General features: G+C 41.6%; 1 protein-coding gene across 1 annotated transcript in view; it reads right to left on the reverse strand.

The window, feature by feature from the left end:
* The window catches only part of mdga2a (MAM domain containing glycosylphosphatidylinositol anchor 2a), a 176,072-nt gene that overhangs the window by 9,725 nt on the left and 143,759 nt on the right, over positions 1 to 22,588 (reverse strand). The window contains exons 12-15 of the mRNA XM_034150816.1: positions 19,717 to 19,894; positions 11,744 to 11,764; positions 9,375 to 9,530; positions 4,641 to 4,802 (exon numbers count right to left, since the gene is read on the reverse strand). Coding sequence (XP_034006707.1) covers positions 4,641 to 4,802; positions 9,375 to 9,530; positions 11,744 to 11,764; positions 19,717 to 19,894 — 517 coding nt within the window. The remainder of the gene's footprint in view (positions 1 to 4,640; positions 4,803 to 9,374; positions 9,531 to 11,743; positions 11,765 to 19,716; positions 19,895 to 22,588) is intronic.

Below are 22,588 nucleotides of genomic sequence, written 5' to 3' on the forward strand. Positions count from 1 at the left end.
TACAGGATCTCATTGAGACAGAATAGACTATAAACCAGGTCGGAATGGAAGATTGCTCTCAGTGAGACCTCTTGTCTAGCCCAAGGCTTTGATATAAAACTGTCAGATGATGACACCCGGTGCAACCACTCCACGTGCTCTCCAAGAGAAGCGATTGTGTTGCTTTCTCTATGCGCCACGCAGGAAGACAGAGAGAGAGAGAGCGCAATACTTCAGCAGTGGGCTAGCAGAGCAGCATCCAAAGACCCAAATCAGGTTAGCATTGGCACCATAGCGGAGCTCAGCAGGACCCCTCCTCTGAAGTCAAGTGAATTTCAATAGTATGGAAAGCAGCACCTCTCCGTTGACACAACCGGCGAGCAGAAAACAGCAGCGCCTACGACAGTGATGTTGTTTTTGATGCATCTTTGCCTCAGCAAGGTGCCTCATTACTGTACATCTCTGTGAGGAGAGGAGGGAAAGCTACACCATATGTCCCTGTTCATATTCACACATCAGCACGGTATACAGTGCCCCCCCCCCCCCTTCCCCGACGACAGCACCATCTCCAGTGAGAGATGAGCTCTCGTACAAAACATGACCTGCGGTTTCAACTCACGTTGAAGTGTTTAAGGATGTAGGAGGATTCTTGCTGAGCTTGCTGGCTTACATTTTCTTTGAACTCATCTCGATGTAGGTGGTTGTGTCAGTGTCATCACATCCCGAGCAAAGGCATTTGCTGAGTTTTCTTTGGAATCAATTTAAAAAAAAAGGAATACCTGTGGCAGACACTTGTGAAATTTAAAAAAGATCTGAGAAGAGAAAGATGTGAGGTCTGGTGAAAAGTGAGAAATAGCTCTTGGAAATGTTCAATTATGTAGCGAGGAAGTGAGCGGGGGGATTGAGGTGCAGTACCACCCTCCTCGCTAATGAAAGGATGACTCCGTTGCTTCTCAGAAGGTCAGGCTTAAAACAGACTTGCTTGGTGTGCTTTGCTGGAGACTTAATCCAATAAACACATGCAACATGGGCTCCAAATGCAAACTTTGATGTGCGCTTCAGTAATTAAGCGTGACCTTGTCGCAGGTATCCCCCTGTAGCTAACTACGGAGGAGTTTCTTTGAGCCTGAGCCACAGTTCTCATCAGCGTGGGGGAGAAACTCCTTATCGACTGATTCTGGCCCTCAGCGCTGCCGTGCACCAACTTGACTGTGAATCACCTCCTCAGCACAGTCCCACAGAGCATCAACTTCCCAGCATTTCACGGAGCTGTGCCATGTCTAAAAGCCGTCAACTATTTCAAATGACAGTTCTCTGCAATAAGACAACACGGGACACGTGAACATGCATTGTTTGGACCATTTGTCAAAGGCATTCTTTTCTCTGGGTGGAAAATATCTCAAACAAACATTCCTGAGCTCTGGGGCGAATTTCTTTCACGGCCGGAGAGGCAGAATACTAAATGGAGCGTAGCCATGGAGGATCTGAGCTGGGTTTCAAGTCCTTGACATTTAGCCCATTCATCATAACACGCCATCGTCTGGGCATGGGCTCCACCACAGACGAGGGGGGGGGGGGGGGGGGATGGCAGGGAAGAGAGGGTCTGGCCGGCGATCAATTTGAGCAAATTGGAAATGTCATGGCCTACTCAACCTCGGCAGGGAGCCGGAGGAGCTCTCATCTCCCCGCTGAGTCGCCCTCCAACACCTCCGTCCTTATAGTATGTCCACCTCCCTCGCCTCCACCTCTCCAGATGTTCGGTCCGGCACCCCCACCTGGACACTTCCACTCGGCCTTTCCCCTGAGGACTGCTGATAAGTAGCCAGGCTGAATTTTAGACCATATGGAGCCCTGCTGTCAACTCACTGTAAAACGGCCGGTTCATCCAAAATACATATTTAAAAAAAAACATATGGCTAGTTGTATCAAATTGGAAATGTCATTTTTGTTTTATTTGAAACGTTTTTGAGTTGTCTTACAATACATCCATCACTAGGACACTCAGAGTGCTCAGACCTCTGCCGTTGCTGTTTCAATTGGTAACAAATAAGGATTGTGTCCACTGTCCACCCTGTTATTCAGATTTGTAATTTTGCTGATAAACCACATGCTGGACTGAAAACATTACCCCTTTGGTCGAGGTAAAATTCCCAAACACTCATTTAGGTCACATCTTTGAAAATGTGCCTTTTCCTCAATAGGACAATCTGAAAGCCTTTTTATATTACCAATTCAAATAAGAGTCAGCTAACAAACTTCAAAGGAAATGAAATAGTAGAAAATACAAATATTGCTTAAGAAAAACATATAAGCCATCACACTCAAAAGAAAAGAGTGGGGTGGGGGGGGGGGGGGGGGGGGAGTCGGAGCAGCAGTTCCAGCAGCAGCTCGGAGCGGAGCAGGTGGAGGGTGGAGATGGAGCTGATACCATCAAGGTCTCACCAGAATACTGAGGTAAATGCAGCCAAATGCTCGCTGTAAACATCTTTTCAAAGCAGAGTCGAGTGCAGTTGCCAGCCTGTAGTGATTTCACAGTTTATTGAACATAAAGTTTAATGAGCACAGATCTGCAACCCCCTGTCCCCTCTTAGAGACCAGTTACTATCATGTCTCTCTATTCCAACTTCCTTTAATATCTTTTTTTTCCTTCTAATTGTTTTTTGTTTATTAAATATATTTTTAGGGCAGCCGTCATTTTAGTTCACTTGATGTTTCTGTGTCTATGTTTTTGTCTTTTGCAATGTCATTTTCTTTCTTAAGGCCCATCAGCTTCCTTATAAAAGTAAACATGAACACAAATAATCTGCCATAGTTTGGATATATTTGTGTTTTTTGTCTGTCATTGTTTTATTGTGAGGGAGCCACATTTGGAAGAAGGGTACTTTCATGCACCCATCAGGATTTGGCAGTATGCTCTTAGGGAGAGTTATTTGGGTTGTTGGGACACTGTCATTCCAATTTGATTAAACCACACCATTTCCTTGATTTTCGAGTATTAAACACAAATGATTTAAGGATGTTTTTTTCTTTCAAACTTTGACTTAGATTTTCTAAATTAGTCATTAAAATGTACTGTTATTTAGAGAAACTTTCCGGCAAGTCCTTGTGAGACAAATACGTTTTTCACAGTAAATGTTTAAATTGTAGCGAATGATTGGTGACTGCAAACAAATTATTACAGGCCAGCAAAAACTGAGGGAATAATATTTAGCTACAAGCTGCTCAAGTTTATGACCTCAACTACTTCCTATGACTATTACACATAAACTGACCAGAGACAAGGGACCATATCAACAGAGGCAGACCCAACTTTGAACAAGTGAACTGATTTTGAATGCGAAAAAATATTACTTTGTGTGTTATGCTGAACTAACATGTTATTATAATATAACAAATAAATAAAATGGAAACTTAAATATAAAGTGTGGTTTTACACGATACATCCTATTAAGTTATTAATCATCAATACTATATATATATTTGGTATCACTTATTAAATCTGCTATAAGCAATTCACACTACACATTGGTAAAAGTGTTTCTCTTACCTAAGAGAAAAACGAAATAACAAAAGAAGGACACATCATCTTTTGTAACCTAGAATGCACAATATTAGCTCACCATCTAACAAACTGCTTTAAGCCTTAACAAGCATCCAGCCCCCATGATACCACGGTGACCCTGCAACCCCCCCCCAGCGGGGCTCCTGCTCCTCACCTGCCCTAAGAACCTGTGCAGTAGCTAATGATTCAGGGTAAAGCCAAACAGTAAAAATCACAAAAAGAAGCCTTAACAATGTAAGTCTGCAGCTTTTGTGCCAAAGTTATTTATTATTTGTCTTCTGTCCCAAAGTCACAGTCACACAGTCAGAGCCTGAGTGTTGGGGTTGGCTGATTGGGTCCCCGGTGGAGTAAGCCTAAAAGACAGACTCGAGCCACAGGAGGCTCCTTCAGTCGCTCTGCCATCTTCAAATGGGCCACACAAGCTTGTTATCTACATTCAGAGAGGAACGTAAGAGCTAATGCCCAGGATTTGTGTACACACCTCTGAAGAGGTTTGTTGCAAAAGTGAGATATCTTTTGCTTCAAACATCTGACAGCTGCACTTACTAAAAAACTCCCCGCCACACCTGACATGGGACCAACTCTCTGGAAAGGACTGAGATTCAGTTGGAAAAAAGTGCCGTCGTTTGACTTTTTCTCCTCAGTGAGCAGTGAGTCTCATAAACAACAATTCTTTGACAAAATGAAGTAAAAACCTACTGCTGTGAAACACAGAGAGAAAGAAAAACCATCTCTCCATTAATGTTTCAAAGCCAGTGTGACGTCCAACAGATGATGGAGTTTTCTTTGGTAAATTTGTTGTGTTGGTTCATTGACTGTTATTTAGTTCCACATAGATAAGAATGCATCTCCTTCATTTAGCAGTGAATAGCCAAAGCAATTTAAACTCACTTCAAGTTGCTTTTGCTGCTCGAGTGACAGATTCTTTAAAGAACGACTCTAATTATGCTTTTATTCATCAGTTTCCATGAACCATTGAGCAGTGATTATAAATTAAGATGATCTTTTCAGCAGGGGATGAACTCTATGGCAGATTAAACCCACACACACATTTGTTGTATAGACTGGAGACAGTGAAGGAATGAGGAGCGTGTCTTACCTATGTGCTTCCCATACATGTGGTAGAAGAAGCCGAAGCAGTAGGCAGGCGGGTTGGTGATAACGTAAGGGTTTTTAGGTGGTACGTTGAAAAACGGACTGACGAGTCGCGCTTTCTCCCCTTCCTTCCGTGGTCTTGATGTCTCAATGTACATGTAGAAACCTAGAAACACAAATAAGACAGTCAGTGTTACAATTATACCCACAGAATCAATAAAAACAAGCTCTGAGATGATTATACAGATTGGGAACAAGCCAAGACTCAAGCCACATTATCTAAATCACTTTATTTGGGTGAAAAACCAAAGGTGGTTGAACCCTGGTTTAGTAATAATCCATCAATGCAAATACAAATTGTGAGGATATATTTTAAAGGAATGTTTAACAGACAGTTTAGGTAGTAGTCTATCATGGGCAGATGCTTCTAAACCCGTCAGATTGTCAGGTTACTCATCTTTCCTGTCCTGTTGTCACATTCCCAGATTTCATTTTGTATCCCCTATAGGGCAAATGTATTCCGTTTCTTTATGTAGTGCTGTATATAGAGTGTGCTATCTGAATATGCCTCGTGGCTGTCTTCAGGACACAGGACAAAGTCGTTGTGCCTTCCTGGGAAACTGCACAGTAGATGTACCCTTTGAAAAATATGAGAGCGTTTGTCAGACAGTGTTCAGAGTCCCACAACTACTTTGTGATTGCCCACAGATACACCGGGAAATCATTTGTCACTGTAGACACCACGAGTCCTCCTTGGTCATGCTCGGGCACATTTTTCAACCAGTTTGCGATGGCATGATGGAAATGAAACCCTCTGTATAAGAGATAAGGGGCAGTAGGACAGTTTTATTTTGACTAATAGAAGAGGTGGGAAGTAGTGGAGTACAAATACTTCGGTACTGTACTTAAAGGTGGGGTAGGTAATTTTGGAGAAACCAGCTCGAGTGCGCTAGAATTTGAAAATACACAGCCGGAAAAAATCTGCCACTTCCTTACAGAGCCCCTCCTCCAACACACACGAACGTGCACATGACCAATGAGGGCACGAGATAAGTTTGTGCACAGATGGAAGGCTGACAGGCAGGTAGGCCATCCAGTTATTTTAGCCGGGCTAGCTAAAATAATTGGTCGTGCTTTTTACAGTATTACGGCTTCCACAGATGACATTTTTGTATGGATTTTTTGTCAAAGCACTTCAGATATTCATTGCTATCGGGATGTTAAGAGCATTCCATGGAATATAACAAAAAGTGTATCTCGAGCCGGTTTCTCAAACTTACCTACCCCACCTTTAAGTACATTTTTCTGGTATCAGTACTTTACTCCACTACTTATTTTTCTGACGACTTTTTCCTTTCACTTCTTACATTTTTAACACAAATACCTGTACTTTCTACTTCTTACATTTTCAAAACAGGCACGTTACTTTAGTTTTAATCTGTGTTTGGTGGCCTTATCATTATTATTTAGAGTCATTGCGTGCCTGTTGATTTGAACACGATCCGTGTATCCGTCATTTCCTGGTCTTCTCTAAAGAACAGGGACCAATGAAAACGTTGCCATGTTGCCGTTGTTCAGCATGGAAACATTCATTAGCTAATAATGACATTATTGTTCTATTAATATAAAGGGACGTCAGTTACTCTTTAAAACAGCTGCTAGTTATGGGTACTTTTGACTTAAGTGCATTTCGAAGCCCATACTTCTTTATTTTTACTTGAGTAAAGAAGTTTAGTCAGTACTTCTACTTTTATCAGAGTATTTTTAAACACGAGTATCTGTACTTCTACTTGAGTAAAGGATGTGTGTACTTTTGCCATCTCGGACTAATAGCAACAACCAGGGGCGAATCAAGGCGATAACAATGGGGTTACATTTCTGCTCCCTCCGTCTGACGGTGGCGGACAGCACGGTGACGGCAGCGAGTCAAACTGCCCCCCCCCCGGTCGTGTCTGCGCCACATGATCTAAAGCCAATCTCCACCCTGCCACCGGCACAGGGAAGGTAGCTAGTGAGCACGCCCCTGCAGCCAAAATCAAATGGAATATCTCCCTCAGTTGAATCTCATATCAGATAATTATACGAAAAGAGGAATGGGGCCGGTAATGAAATGCTGGACATTTGGAAACCATTAGGTGATTAAAGCCAATGCATTATTTACTGCTTCAGCTGCTGCCGGTGCCACAGCGCCATAATAGGCACTTATACTCCACCAAAGATACCACCCATCAGCAGATTCATATGAAATCCTGCAAATCCAATTATTTTTTATTCTTTATTCATTAAGTTCTCGAATATTAAATACCTGCACATGTAACTTACATACAGTATTGGATACTTTTTCCTGTGCATATTTATCTGGTTGAGGTACCCATGGAAACAGCAGCAGAGAACATTTAAATGATCAAGGCTGCTTTTTGTTTAATTGCGTTGCATCAAATGACACAATGTGTACAGAGAATAACATCTATTATAGAGCCAAGAACACTGGATTCTTTCTATCTTATTATAAGAAAATGAAGAAGTGAAACTTTTTGTGAACTGTTTGTTTAGTTGGTACAATCCATTCAATGCTAATTTTACATCTTGCCAGGTAATTTAGCAATGACATGATAATGACACTGTTTGCCTGGTGCACTAGGGATTCATTTATTCATGCATGGATTACATAGGAAATAACAGAGTGGTGTCCATTTAAATGTGTGCATTCAACCGAGGTTTTTCCAATCCAATGAGCAGGTGCAGTGTGTTCAGAGCCGCTCTGACAGCTGGCAAAAATAACCGCTTACACTTACAACAACTGTGTTTTTTTCTTAATCCTGCATAAATTGCAATATGATTGTTCAGCTAAATCTATAAACCCCAAGCTGTGAAAAATATATTCCCTACCTGGCTCACTGATAAGTGAATGTTGAGTCAGTAGGTGATTTGTATCTAACTTTATATATCTTTTCTCTGCATACACATATTCTAGTTCAGTGGAGCAGAAGTCTTTCTCAGCATGTGTGGTGTAAAAACAGGGATACACTGAACAAGTCTAACACATAGACACACACATTCACACTACCATTGGCAAAGCAGAGTTTCCAATCCAAGCCCAGGTTATTACACATGATTGGACTGTTGTGAACAGAGAAATCACCGTGCCCCCATGAGTATAAACTAAGCTATAAAAGGGAATGTTCAATCAAATAATCTCCTTAATGATGATTCATCAAAGGAACCAATAAGCCGACCCTTTGCTAGGCCCCCTGTAGCTATCTGGGTCAAAATATAATTTCCATAAGAACACATAGAGGAGGCAGATTTAAACTCACAGTTATTTTGAGAACAATGCATATTCCCATTAAGTGTTACTATTTTCTAGCCATAGGCTGTTGATTTTGTTGTTAGAAATGAAAATGGTTGCTAGCTGGTTTTATCAGGTAGCTAGCTTATTAATGCTAACTTTATGAGTTGGTCGGAACCCTGTTTTCACATTTAATCTGACCCAAACTTCTCTCCTTTTGCTCACTCCAGTGCTCTCTCTCTTCCGGTACCTGTTGCTGAATATGTCTCAGACACATTCACTATGACAGTTGCGAAAAGCTGAGCTAACAAAGGAGTCAGCTTAAATCTGAAGTTGAATGAAATGGATGGTCCAATTTCGTACTTATTTCAGAGATTTATTTTCTGTTTTGACAACTTATCTTGACTGGATGCATCTTTTTTTGTAAAAGTCCCTCTCCGGTAATAAAACTTGGTTTATTGTTCATTGTACTCCACTTGGATGTTTGGGTTTCACTGCGCAGAATAATTTATGTGCAGAGTTTGTTTTGAAATCTGCTGACAGGGGGAACGTTTCTGTGTGCTCACCTTAAATCTTAGTGTGGTGTGAAAACTTGAGGCGTTCAGCAGGCGCACGCTGAGAATGGAGTTTTCAGTGAAGTGGCATACATACAAGTGTCTAACAGATTTGAATATTCAAAGATTTCATACATCATCATTTTAAATAGTATGTTTATAGCTAGGGAGTAAGCTAGTTAGCTGAGCATGATAATGTTGGACTTTGACGTTAGAGAACATCATCAATTGTTTAATCCATTCCTTACATTTTTGCTATTGTTCGGTTTCTTGGTCATTAAAGGCCATTTTAAATGTCATCAGCTGGTTGCATGAGCATTATGAGTGGTTCTCATGAATATTATAATGTGTCAATTGGGCCTACTGCACCTACTTAAATTGTTAAAGTTAAAGTAAATCAACACAAGGTAAAGTGAATGGAGCGTAACATTTTGAACAGAAAACAAACAACTTCTTTAGGTTTAGGCAAAAAAAAGTACTTGGTTAGGTTAGGGAAATTATTGTGGTTGGGTTAAATTAACTATGATTGTGAAGTGAAAGTGAAACTTAACATTGTATACACAAAGACAAAACATTCTCGGTCTCTCAGGTGACTCTTGCATTGGTCTCCAGGATGTATGTTGATGTCATTTGTATCAATTGTCCCCAACCTACATCCTTAAGGACTTGTGGGCTCTCCATATAACGTCAAATGATATTACGCCTTTGCTACTAGTTGGTGTAGCACCCAATTGAAAACTGAAAACCACTGAAAAGGCCCATTTAGTTGGTGGATACCATTTGAACCGGGTTAAACTCTTAGATACTAAGCATTAGTCCTACTAAAGCTATGCTATGTGCTATTAATGTATGGGGATGTGTTTAGTAAACAATTGAGACTTTGAGAAGTTCTTACCCTGTTTGGAACCGCTGCGGTCCCCGCTGGGCCCGGTGTTGGGGGTGTACTTGGTGTCTCTGGTAGCAGCGCTGTGCCTCGTCCAATCAAAATCGTCATTCTTGTCCTGGGTGAACATGCAGATGGCCTCCTCCTCAAAGCTGCAGTGGAACTCTCCTGGTGAGCGACAGAGCAGAACCAGGCTCTAACATTCACAGCATTATGAAAGAGTGAGATCTTACACACTGCCTCGTAGGTACAGTTAGCGTGCAGCCCGACACCTACTGTGTATTTATGAGATGTATGAGTGTGTGCATGTCCCCGGGGCATACATAACAGCAAAGTCCTAATTACACCACACTATCTGTAAAAGAGTTTCTAAATTAAGATGTGACCTCTCACTGACTGCGGTGGAGACGTCATGAGTGCGTTTGCTATTTTTCCTGACAACGAAAGGAAGTCTCTGCAGGAAGAGAGCAGCACCCAATGGCAGTTTGTGTGTGTGTGTGTGTGTGTGTGTGTGTGTGTGTGTGTGTGTGTGTGTGTGTGTGTGTGTGTGTGTGTGTGTGTGTGTGTGTGTGGAAAAGAGGGTGGAAACATAAAATTGGGTTTCTAAATGTATCATAGTTTAATAGATACAATTCTAGAAGTAGCATGAGGCGTAAATAAATGACTGTGAATGAAAAAATAACCCTTTTTTCAAGATTGAATGTAAAAATGGTTGTCCTTGGATGTATTGTAGTGTCTGTAATCAGTTTTTAAAATTGACACCAGCTCTTCATCTTATCTTTAGTGGGTGTGCAGGTGGAGATATTGGGTGCTCACCCTTCGCCCTCTCTTCTCCTCCATCACTCTGCAAGACCGCCATTTTTAAACTAGTGGAGTGTGCAGAGAGGCAGTGAAGCTAAGTTTCATCAACCTTCAAGAAATGAATTAAAGTCATCTCTGGCGTGGGGTTAAAATGGGTCACATGTCAGTGAATGCCGGACAGAGACCGCACTTATATTCAGAAATCACACGTGCAGGGAACTAGCCCATAATGAAGAGGGAACCGGCAGGATCAACAGTGTCAAAATCTCCATTTAATCCATGTAACAGACAAAGCAATAACACCTAACCAGAGGACACGGCGCTGCTGAGCAGTGTCCTCAAAGAGATAGTAAAAAGGAACATTTGGATTCAGGATGCAGGCATGTGTTCTGATAAATATTCATTGATTTATTAAAACGTAGCTGGGAGCAGTTTGGAGTGGTGACCTTGAGAGGCGCAGAATCTGCAGCTTTTGCTCAGGTAATGGAGGTAACATAGACTGAGGTAGTGTGGGTGGACCATGGGAAGGAAGAAGGGCAGAGCTGCTGCCAGGCAGAGTGAGATGGAAAGTGAGTCTAGGAGAGGAAGAAGTGGGGGGGGCTGGGTTGTGAGCACTCTTGACTCCTCTCCTCATAGGGATGCAGATTTAAATGGAGGTCTAGCTCCCGGCGCTAGACACAAACGCCCTCATCCACTGTGAGCTAAACTAAATGTTTTCGCCTTGTGCGCCCAGGAGAGATAGGGGGATTTGGAGGCGAGGCAGAGGAAGGAGGGAGGAAGAGGAGGCGTGCAGGTAAGATAGCTTCCTTCGGGGATTTGGATAATGATGTTGGTGATTAGGATGTTTGTTATTATGCTGGCAATGTTTGTGCGAACACCCACCAAAATGTGTATCTATAAAAATAAATAAACCGCGGTACACGGCAGCACAATGCAGCACGGCAGACAATGATTAAGAGAGGATTCTCAAGGCGTGAATAATGCGAATTTGTAAAGTTTCGACAATGAAATGTGTCATAAATGGGACTAAACATTAAAGGATAAACATACGGCGCAGATGCATGCATAAGTCATGCTCACAAAGCACAGGGCGTGCAAATGTGCTCACACACACGCACACACACACACACACACACACACACACACACACACACACACACACACACACACACACACACACACACACACACACACACACACACACACACACACACACACACACACACACACACACCACACACACACACACACACACACACACACACACACACACACACACACACACACACACACACACACACAAATACACTCCATCCAAAATGCACAATGTCCTGCAGAGATGTAAAGCTCTCAACATGTCAGATGGCCTGCTGCAGGATTCAAAAGGAAGTCAAACTCATCATACTTCATTAGGTAAGGATACTTAGAAGGATGTTCCAGTGCAGTGTGACATGTTGAGAGTCAGATCTCTACGGGATGTGCAGTTACTTGGAGTCTCCCCACTGTTCTGGCAGACTGTGCTGCGACATAAGGAGCTCACTCTCTGCTGAGCCATGCTAAGTGAGGTGCACATTACTTACTCAGGTGAGGGTTGATGGGAGCTGTGAAAGAGAAAAGGCCAAAGAGAGTCATTAGTAGGGAATATCTTAGCCGTCTGTCAATGAGTGAAATGCTTCTTAAAAGGAAACGCACAGCGAGGCGCACGCAGGCACTCAAACTGTCGCTCTTTAAAAACGCTTGTCTGATATAATGTGCTCCACCACAGGTGACAGACAATACAAGACGTACATGCTCACAGTCGCCGTGCTATTAACCTTTTCGCCTCGCTGTCATGTAATGTTTAGACGCAGAGCTAATAAAAGCCAACATGTATAAAAAGTTAGAGCTGGCACAGTAAACTTAATGAAAGAGGCCCGTGGGAAATATCGTCCTGTGATATTACAATACTGGAAGCATATTGGAGGTACGCTCCATCTTCTCCACGCTCCATTGCCTTCACGGTGTACAAATACAAAAGTAAAGAGCCAAACAGGAAGCCATCGGCTGGCACACACAATGCAATTACCATCGAGCAGACAGACAGAAGAGATGTCTGGGATTTAAAGTGGAGAAGGTGACAGCTGGGGTTATCAAATGTAAAAGACAGAGGGATTAGGAAGACCAGCCTGACCAAATTAATAAGCTTATATGCCATTTACCGACATTGCTGATGTTCTTGTTCAAGGGGACTTCCATTAAGAGCACTAAGCCTGTTTTATACTTCCATTAGAAGCCAATAAATCATAGAAATGAGTAACAATCACAAGTGTGTCTGCTGATCACTTTCCTGTAACATCCTTGATTCTTTGTGTGGTTTCAACACCGCCATTATGGAAACTTTTACACCAGTGGCTTGAGTCTATTGAAATACATGCAAGGTTCTTTGTGCTTTCTGTCCACCTCACCGCGGTTCAATGCCTCCCCTCATTGATAATTTAAGAGGCTACCGCCGCAGCAAACACAGAAAGGTCAAGGGTATCACGCAGAGTTGCAACGAGCCAGTTAGTCGGCACTTCACTTTTTGCAGAGTAAATACCATTTAACCTGTCAAGAAGATTCATGGGCATTTTCATGATCGATTGCTGACCGGCTGAATAGACGCGATACATCAGCTTTACCACAAAACGACGTCGCCCCGTGATTTATGAAACCTTGTTGCTCATGGGGGGAATTGATTTTAATCCTACCAATTAAAGTGAGTAATAACAAATCATTCCCACAAAGGAAAACGTGTACTGAGGAGTGGGGAAGTACCGCGGGGACGGTGGAATTGCTCTTTTTAAAAGCAGAAACTCAAGAAGTGATTTCTGTTTATTGCCGTGCGGTTCATAGAAATGTGTGTCCACTTGTACACAGTGTGGAGAAAAGAGGAAATAAGCACGAAGGCACACGCAGAGAGAGAAGGGGGGTGTGGATAGAGAGAGAGAACAAACCATTGCATTTCCAATTGAATCATATAAAACATTCAGTGAACTGCAACACTGCAGCTGGAGCCTCGCCACAAAGTGTGGAAAGAACAGGCTGTGCACTATAAAAGCTTTAATAATCCTTATGTCACCGATCCTGAAGAAACCTGCACCCAAACACTGGATGCTTCCTCCGGAAACTACGCTGTGCTGCACAGAGAGGCACTGCTGCAAACAGAGTGGGCTGTTGCAGAGAAAATGTTTTAAATGACAACTCACAGCCTCGGGCCGCTGAAACGGATGCTGAATTTTCTGACAGAACTCCATTCTTTTCAGCATCCCCTCTCTACCTCGCAGCATCCCGTTTCCCTGCAGCTGTCCTCACACCCCCTCCCTCCTGCCCCCTTCTTTCTTCCAAGACAGTGGTTATGAAAATAGGTTTCCTTGTCACTATTTCTTTAAACCTGCACCCTCCCCAGGCTGATTCACGGTGCCTTAGTCCAGATGAATGTGTCTGCTGGAGCTCCACCCCCGCTGATGAAATCAAGCCGAGCACAGAGCAGGCCCAGAGGGGGATCAACCAGTGCTGTGCATGCACACACACTTCCAAAAAATACACACACAATACCGGAATTAACTACCAATTTGGATGACTGTATTGGAAATTGGAAAGCAAACAAGGAACACAATTAATTCAGAGTGTCGATGTTCAAGCCTCGTCCTTGAATACTTCTGTAGCTCCGGAAAAACATGATTGGACCTCAAACACTCTCATCAAAATGCCCCATGTTGTTATAGCATTGGTGAGAAAAAGCCCTCAAGCAACTGCAAAAACGTTACACAAATATGTCTTTCTCGCAGTTACACTGCAGCACTCCCTTCAAGCTACTAAAAAACACTCAAATAATGATCCAGGATAAAACGTAATCTTGATAGTTCTCAAGATAAACAGTCCTTGTGATTGCGGTGTGAAGGGAAGTGAGTCTACAACGCAGCTATTTGAAAACTTCTGTTATGAAAGGGCATGTCCTCAGCCTACAATCACTATAAGTTTTATATCTTCTTCCTGCTTTTCCAACTCAGAGGACAAAGCAAACTGTTGCTTGATGCATGACTGCCTTCCATCCAAATTGCCTAATTTTGATTGAAACACAAAGTGAGCTCATTGACCGCCAAAGGACAGCGGTCCGTGGAGGCTGTTCCGGATACAAACACTGACTTCATCTTGGCTGGGTTCCCTGCCCACTGGCCTGATGCTGTATTACAGAGCAGCAGACGATTCCATGGCTCCAGCCAAGTGTCCTCAAAGACAACAGCAGCCCAGCTTCTTCGTTTCTTTTTTCACTGACCTCATATCATTCACGCTCTCAGAGATTCCCATCCATCACATTTAGGGCGTCTGGGTGGGTGCCATGACGTTCTGAGAGAGCTTTGTGATGGTTTCACAGCTCATACCAGCGTGGGCAAATGTAATTCTGCAATCTTCCCCTCATGTCTCCAGACATGAAATAACAGAAATAACACAAGGGACTTCACACTAGTGTGTCCTTCGATCAAACTGAACACACCCAAACACAGCCTCCCCGTGCCAGTAATCTCCTGTGTATTATCCTGCTCTTGCATCAGCGTGTATAACACATTGATGCAAGCAATCCTCAATGGACTTCCACATGGATGAGCTCTAAATAGTGGTCTAAAACGCAAGAATGCACAACAAGTTATATATATATATCATAATATAATCAATAATGCTACATGTTAGTTCTGATCTGTCTTAAAGGGGCCCTATTCTGCTCATTTTCAAGTTCATATTTGTATGTTGTGCCTCCACTGTGACACGTTGAGATGCTCCCTCTGGAGGGAACTTTGCAGACCATTTACACGCACAAACACCTATAACACACTACGGAGGCAAACCCCCCAAAAAGCATTATAGGGTCCCTTTAAACAAAGCTGGCTGGTAACGTTTCATATTTAACAGACAACCATGAGAGTTGTATCTATCTTCTGTCGCCCCAAAGTGAATAAATGTCTTGACTAAAAGGATTTCTATGAAAAGAAAACATGTCAAAGGAAGTTATTAGATGAGAAAGCAGCTGCACTGTGTTTTGCAAATCCCTAAGCCTTCACTACTATGTTGCTGCAATCAAAGTGTTTTTCAGTATTTATCACATTTTCAAGAATTCTGTCCATGAAAAAATACCCTGCAATAACACAATATTCTAAAGAAAGCCCTACGTTGACAGCTTGAGGCTTATATCAGTAAAAGAGAAAACTAATAATAAAAATATATGTTTTCCCAAAGCTGTGATTCATTGAATTCTCAGGTAAACAGAGACCATGACTGAACAAAGCTCAGACAGGGATTATACTGAACCACCGCTGGCCGAATATTAAAACCCCAACACCACCGCTATGGCAGGCAACAGATATTATCTAAAGCAGAAAAACTGTATTTAATATAAGATTTAGTGGGTATCGCCTTCCGGAGAGACATCTTACTGCATAAAAATGGAATATTAAGAAATATCCGCAGTGTTTCGCCGTGCCACAGTGAAGGATGACAGGAGGCTCAGACATTACATCCTGTGCCATGAAGGAAACCAGGGAGAGAGGGAGAGACGGATGTTGTGAGGAAAACCAAACAGATGCTGAGTTTGTCACTGCAGCAAAATTTAAAAGAACGTCTTTGGAGCTCCGTGACACAACCATCCTTCATCCTACAGCTGGGGACACTATAACCGCCTTTGTGTTTTCTTGCCAACTCACAGAAAAAGCTGCTTCCATCGGCTTTATGTGCATCAGAATGATCGCATGGCCTACTGGGCAATGACGAGCAAACTCTCTAATACTTCAATTTGAGTGGCCTTATGGTGGAAGGAGGACAGCGATGTTTATTCTAACAGCTAACAAAGCGGCTATGATATTTTTGTTGTTTACTTTGGACAGACACATTAATTTTTACTATCGTGGGGAAATAGAGAATAGATTTTTTGTGTATAGTGAAAGCAAGGCTACTACTGCATGGCAAGCATACAAGCACACACAGTTGGACAAACACAGAAAGAAACTACTCTCACATTTACACCTGAGGGTTATTTGGAGACTCCTAACCTGTATGTCTTTCTGATTTGTTGAAGGGAATCAAAGCAAACACAGGGAAAATGTGCAAACTCCGCAGCATAACCAGAGGCTAAAGGTGAATTCCCCCTCACTGCTTTCCAGGAGTGAAACAACAGTGCTAAAGAAAACCGTCACGCACTGTGATGACTGAATTTTAATGCAGAATATGTCATCTTCTCAAAGTACTCTGTGTCTGATTCAAAATGCAAGAGTCAAAGGTTTAGCATTTTTTCAGCATATTAAAAATAGCAAATGACCCAATTGCAAGCCAAACTATAAAAACACTTTTTTTGTGCTATATTTGAGCATTACAACAAAACCTCAGTCAAGGCCTGTCCTTGTATTTTTAAATGCCAGCTGGGTCATTCAAAATGAAAATGGGTAACTGTGGAATGGTAACACTTTGAACAGGTTTCTATCTGCAAAGATGAGTCACCCTAGAACAGTGGTTCTCAACTGGTCAGGCCTCGGGACCAACTTTTTACTTGGTCAATACATCGCGACCCAACATTTTGAAGCACTCAAATCTATTCAACAAAATATCGTGCTGTAATATATACGCTTTTGAGCATACAATATTAATAAAAGTGAAGTACAGTGCATATATCCCTTATATCCCTTCACAGAACTAAAGTATGCTTTTAAAAAAGGTTTAATGAGATGATGGAATCAAAGCTGAACTATATAAAAAGGCACACATGCTGAAACCCAACCCCAGCAGGGGGGTCTGGGGGATTCTCCCCCAGGAGATTTTTAGAAATACTAACATAAACTACGAATTCTGGTACACTCTGAGAAGAAAATCGGGCCTTCAAAATAAAAGTTTGAGTTTTTCCCCAAAAAAAAAAAAAAAAAGAAATTCAAATTTTTTTTTTTCAACTTTTTTTTCTTCACACACACATCCGCGACCCACTCGAAACGGGTCCGCGACCCACTTTTGGGTCGCGACCCACCAGTTGAGAAGCACTGCCCTAGAATACAAACTGTTAATAGGATATACTGAAAACTAACTGACCAAGTACATTGTTTTTTTGTAAGTATAAAAAAAATCTAATCAAAATGAACAGATTCAGGTTAAGACGAAATACCACTGCATATTCAACTTTACCAGTAGATAGCTTATTTTTTAAAAGAATTTTCTCAAAAGCTTTTACCACCATCAGCTTTTGTTTGTAGTTTTTTGCAGGTGTGAGTGGCCCCTCCCTTTTCCTCGTGCATTCATTTGAATCCTAGTGGTGTACAACACACCTTAGCATACTAACTGTTTTGAGTGTACTAACTTTCCCGGCGTAAACACACCACAGTACATATAGTACTCAAACCCTGCATACATGTTGTATGTACTACCTCGGGTTGCATTAGCTGAATGGCATCTGAAGCTAACGCCTAAACATCAGAGTCGATATAACATGACACTTCTCACTATTACCCTGCTCCTCAGCACCTGTCAATCATCATTGCTTTAGGTTTTATGGATTTAAGTATTTAATCATGTATGTGTTTATCAAGGTTGGATCAATTCTCCTAGCAGAATCCTCATCAGATAATTCAAGAGTTCGCTCAAACGGCAGAGCACTTATCGACAGAATTGTGCTATTAATGGTCAGTTCTTTGACGTCAGTGACTCAAACAGAAGCGTAGCTGTCAGTAATAAAATTGCTAAATATAGGTTGGTTAGTAAAACATCTTCTGGACTCTCTAATCTATGTCCAAGTAAAGGCATAATTGGATTACTCTTCCTCGCAATACAATATATCACTCATTTCTATATAATAAGAGTTGGAATAAAACCTGCTAACATACCGATTAACCATAGAAGCATATAAGATTATAAAATCACACACATTTATTCCATACACTTGTATTGATGTGGTTCCTGTTCCCCAGTGAGTGTGAAAAGGAAGCGATAATGGAGATGATGCAGGACTGTACATCAGGCTGTCTTACGGGAGCAGAGTGGATCTGATCAGACCTGCCGAGGCTGCTTCATGACGCTGTGCAGAGCGTGGGAGAACAGAGCAGCCCTAGAGTGATAATTAGTCTGGTCTCTCGTTGGGCAGCCCATTCGCACATCAGCATTGGCGGTCTTTTTTTTTACTTTGTTCCTCTATTTTTTTCCCCTCAGTCCCAACTTGGCTGCCTACCACTTCTCTAGCTCCTCTCTCTGTCTTAATTAGCCTCACTTCACTAGCATTCACTTTGATTGGATTCAATTTTGATTAAACTGATTTCAAATCAAGGTTTAGCAGAGACAGCACAATTTGCTTCATGATGCTTCAAAAAATAACAGCAGAGAAAGTTTTACCTCTCTCATCCCCGATATTCTCTTTTGAGCAGCCGTGATGAGCTGCAGTGGAACTGAATAATTCACAACTGCAGCAGCACAACTCAGGAAGACAGAAAACAGTGGGCTAGTTTGTTTCTGAAAATGCACATCTCAAGTACCTGTGCATCTGTTCACTGTCACTGCTGGGCCGACTGGGGATACTAATGTAGTGTTAGCATTGCAGCCAGCGTGTCGTCCAGCAGGCTGAAGGATGGGCCTCCATTTGCAAGACGATACAGTGCAGGCCTGCTACACAGTACAAAGAATCTACATGATGTTGTATTACTATAGCCCTGATTTAAATAAGAACATAAACCAAATCAAGTCATGTTATTGTCCTGATTTGGGGGCGTTGGAAGGCTTAGGACCTTTGAAAAATATATGCGATATAAAACAAAAATGCTTTTATTTTGTGGAAATAAATCCCAGGACGTAAAATAATATCTCCTGACAAAATAATGAAAAGCAATCTCACATAAAAATACATTGTTTTTGGGGGATAACTGCGTAAAGCAAATGTATTACTGTCTGTGTTTGGACTTGTGACTCAAGGTACTTCTGATGCTCTGATGTCACAATGATCTCACAGGAACAACAAGTCAGCCTGTGTCCGAGATCACAATAAAAGCTGACTCAGGCAATACAAGTCACAAGCACGAGATAATAAGTCAGTTGATCGGACTTTACACAAAGTGACAAAAGAAGCAAAGCTGTGTACTGACAGTTCAGGTAATTTTAAAGGGGCCCTATTATCAAAACTCCCAAAAAGCATAAAAGGGTCCCTTTAATGAGTTTAATTTCTACTGCACCTTCTTTATAAATCAAACATAACAAAGCCTCCTAGGATCATGGTAAAGATGGCTGGTACCAGAGTGAACCTGTGATATCATCAATGTTGATAAGCATGTGTCCATATGCGGCAGCACAAACTAAAGCTGTTGAAATGGCATAGTATGTCGGAGTTAGCTGAAGGATAACATAACCAGCTGTAGCTGTAATTCCTCCACCTGTGCAGCCACGTCTAAGTAGAATCCTAAAGTGAATCTGCGTCCTCTCCCCTGACGTGTTTTACTCTCTAATCCATACGTGGGGACTTTCAAATCCAGCAGTAAGAGCAGACTGATCACAGTCCTCCTGAAAGACGGTTTATAGCACTCACCGCTGTACGTGACGATCCGGATGGTGGAGTCGCCCTCTCCGAATCGTGTGATGGGGGTCAGCCGCACCTCGTAGGATTCAGGCTTTATGAGCTCTGTCAGGTTGTGTGTCATCAGCTCTCCTTTGTTGATCGCTCCGTCCACAGGAATCTCCTGCTCCCACCAGCGCTGCAGGCCCATCTGCATAGAAAGAGATGATTACAATCAATAGACACTAAGACGTTTTGTACAAATACAGATATCTTATTAATAATTGTCCTAATCGAAAACATTTGGGAAATCAACCACATAGTGCTTCTCAAGTAGTCGTCAGTATTGGGTTTGTATCTATCAGAATTTAAAAAGATTTGAATTACATTTGAATTTAAGTAGTGCACTGTTCGTACACTTATATTATGTTGTATAACTTTTGATTTGATGCATAAAAGATACTAACAGAATGTAATCTGATGGTCTATTGTTAACGTGCTCCTATATTTTAATACATATGTGTAAAATGCTCCTTATTCGTATAGCAACATCTTTTACCACAGTGACCTGAGCGCAAAATGTTACGTTAGATCCTAATTTTGTTACATTTGCACTACTTTCTGAATAAACTGAAATGAACAGATCCTTGTGCATTTGTTTTCCTTCTGTACCAAACTCACAGTAAGGCACAGGTATAACTCCACCTATAAATCAATCAAGAACATGTTTGAACGGTATTGTCCTTGATGGTCAGTTTTAATCTGCCACTTTTAGAGACATTAGGTTTTAGACTAGAAAAGCTAATTTCATTGATTAAGCAAATCTAAGGCTCTTGGCTAATTCCCTTGATTTGAGTTGCTTAGATTAGTCCCTCTTTTCATGGTTCGAAGGTCCGGGAGTGGCCTCAAGTTAATTACAGACCAATCAGCAATAGTTAGTCAGTGTTGGGTTTGGACCCCAGAGCGCATGTTGGTAAACAGCACTTCCAGTTAGAGGATCTCATACCAACCAGATTAGAGCTTGCAGAGGTATGGTATGTAGGATTAGGAATAAATTACCTTTGATATTTGAAATATATGAAACCACAGCAAATTAAAAGCAGCTATAATCATTATTCATCAGAAATGTTCATATCTAAAGAAATTGGAATGCATACAGTCAAGGCTTTTATGTAGTATCACCACAAAAGTAGAGCATGTCAATTCAAAGCGTATTCTTCTGAAGCGTTTGCTCCTGGGAGTGTTTTGCATACATGACCACAGCAAATATACATTCCCCTCACCATCAGTGTTGGATGCACCCTCTCATCTGCCAATTAACCCTATCTATAGGCATTTGTATGATACGCCGCCAACATTAAATGCTACACAACAAAAAACATCTTATCTTTTCACGGTAAATTGTTGACAGCTAGCTGCTCATTAGCAATATTTACTTTCAAAGCAGCTCCTAGCCTCTGAATTCAAAGACGGTTATTAACAAGCAGAAGAAACATTCCCATACTTGAAGAGAGAGAAATCCGGTTCCATTTTTCCTATTAAAAAAAACATCCCAGTGTGGATCATACAGGCGCTGTGCGAGTACAGTAAGGACAACACCTTTGTGCTCTGTACACCATCGCCTCATTCTTTTAAAGTTGCTCTTTAATCACGTTCGACAATGTTTTGTAGCAGGACCTTGAACTGACAGGAATTGTATATCTCGTTCACACAAACTGTCTGTCTGTGACTAAGCTCAGGTATCACAAAAGAGATTAGCTTGTGCTTCTGATACAAAACAGCTGCTCAGGAAATCCAAGGAAACAAAAGGGAGGTTTGCTGCTGGGGGGCAATGAGAAGAAAAGTAGGGTACATTTTATCCTTGAGATCGGTTTAAGGGGAAGAGCCGCACAAAGACAAGTTACAGCTTCTGCATCACAATTAGTGACTTTACATGCCCTTCTCAGTCAGAGGAAAAGACGGAGTGTGTAACAAGCGGAGAGAGACAGAGATAGAGAGAATGGAAGTGTGATAGCACACTCAGTAGGTTTGTGTGTGAGAAAAATACCAATTAAGTAATTACTAAGAGCCGGGATGATCCACAAATTACGGGGTGCAAGTTTATACCACCATTACTTTGCAGGTAAACAGGGTTTTTTTGTGGCACTAGTAATTGCAGATGGAGCGCTTACCTCTACCTTTCCTTTGAACATTTGAGCACATACGGCATTACAGCAGCCAATTGCCACAAATGACACACTGTTGGATAGTGTGTGTTTGAACACTCTAAAAAGAGGCTGTGACATTTCAAGCACATTTGATATTGGAATATAAAAATGAAAACAATCAATTAAAAAAAATGTACACACGTCACCCTGTTTTTTTCACATTTGGCAGTCTCTGTCATTTCTATAGATTGGTGTTGAGGGGAAGTAGAGGAAAAAGAGAAGGTGTACTTAACACTGTCCACATTCGAAAGATAAGGAAGTAATGATACAACTAACGAAGTCCAAAGTGATGTCTTTGAAAATAAAAAAAACAAAGATATTGAGCTTGATATGATACAGAGAAACCTAGGAAATCTCAGTTTTGAGGAGGATGACACTGCAATTTCTGATATTTTTGATATGACTAAATTACTGTAAAGATGAATCGATTATTTTTCAGTCAATCGACTCATTGAGAATTAGATTTATCGTTGAATCTCTAATAAAAAACACACAACACTAATACACCATGCATTATAAGTTAGATGCAAACTTGTTCATTAAGTCAACACATTAGGATACATACAATCTGTGCCCACAAACAGTTTACGGTTATCTCCACTGAAAATCAGACATAAATACATAAAATCTCACCGCCATGTAGGGCTGCTCAATTAATCGTATTTTAATCGCAATTACGATTATGGCTTGCAACGATT

Source organism: Trematomus bernacchii, unplaced genomic scaffold, assembly GCF_902827165.1.
Source record: "Trematomus bernacchii unplaced genomic scaffold, fTreBer1.1, whole genome shotgun sequence".
NCBI lineage: Eukaryota > Metazoa > Chordata > Actinopteri > Perciformes > Nototheniidae > Trematomus > Trematomus bernacchii.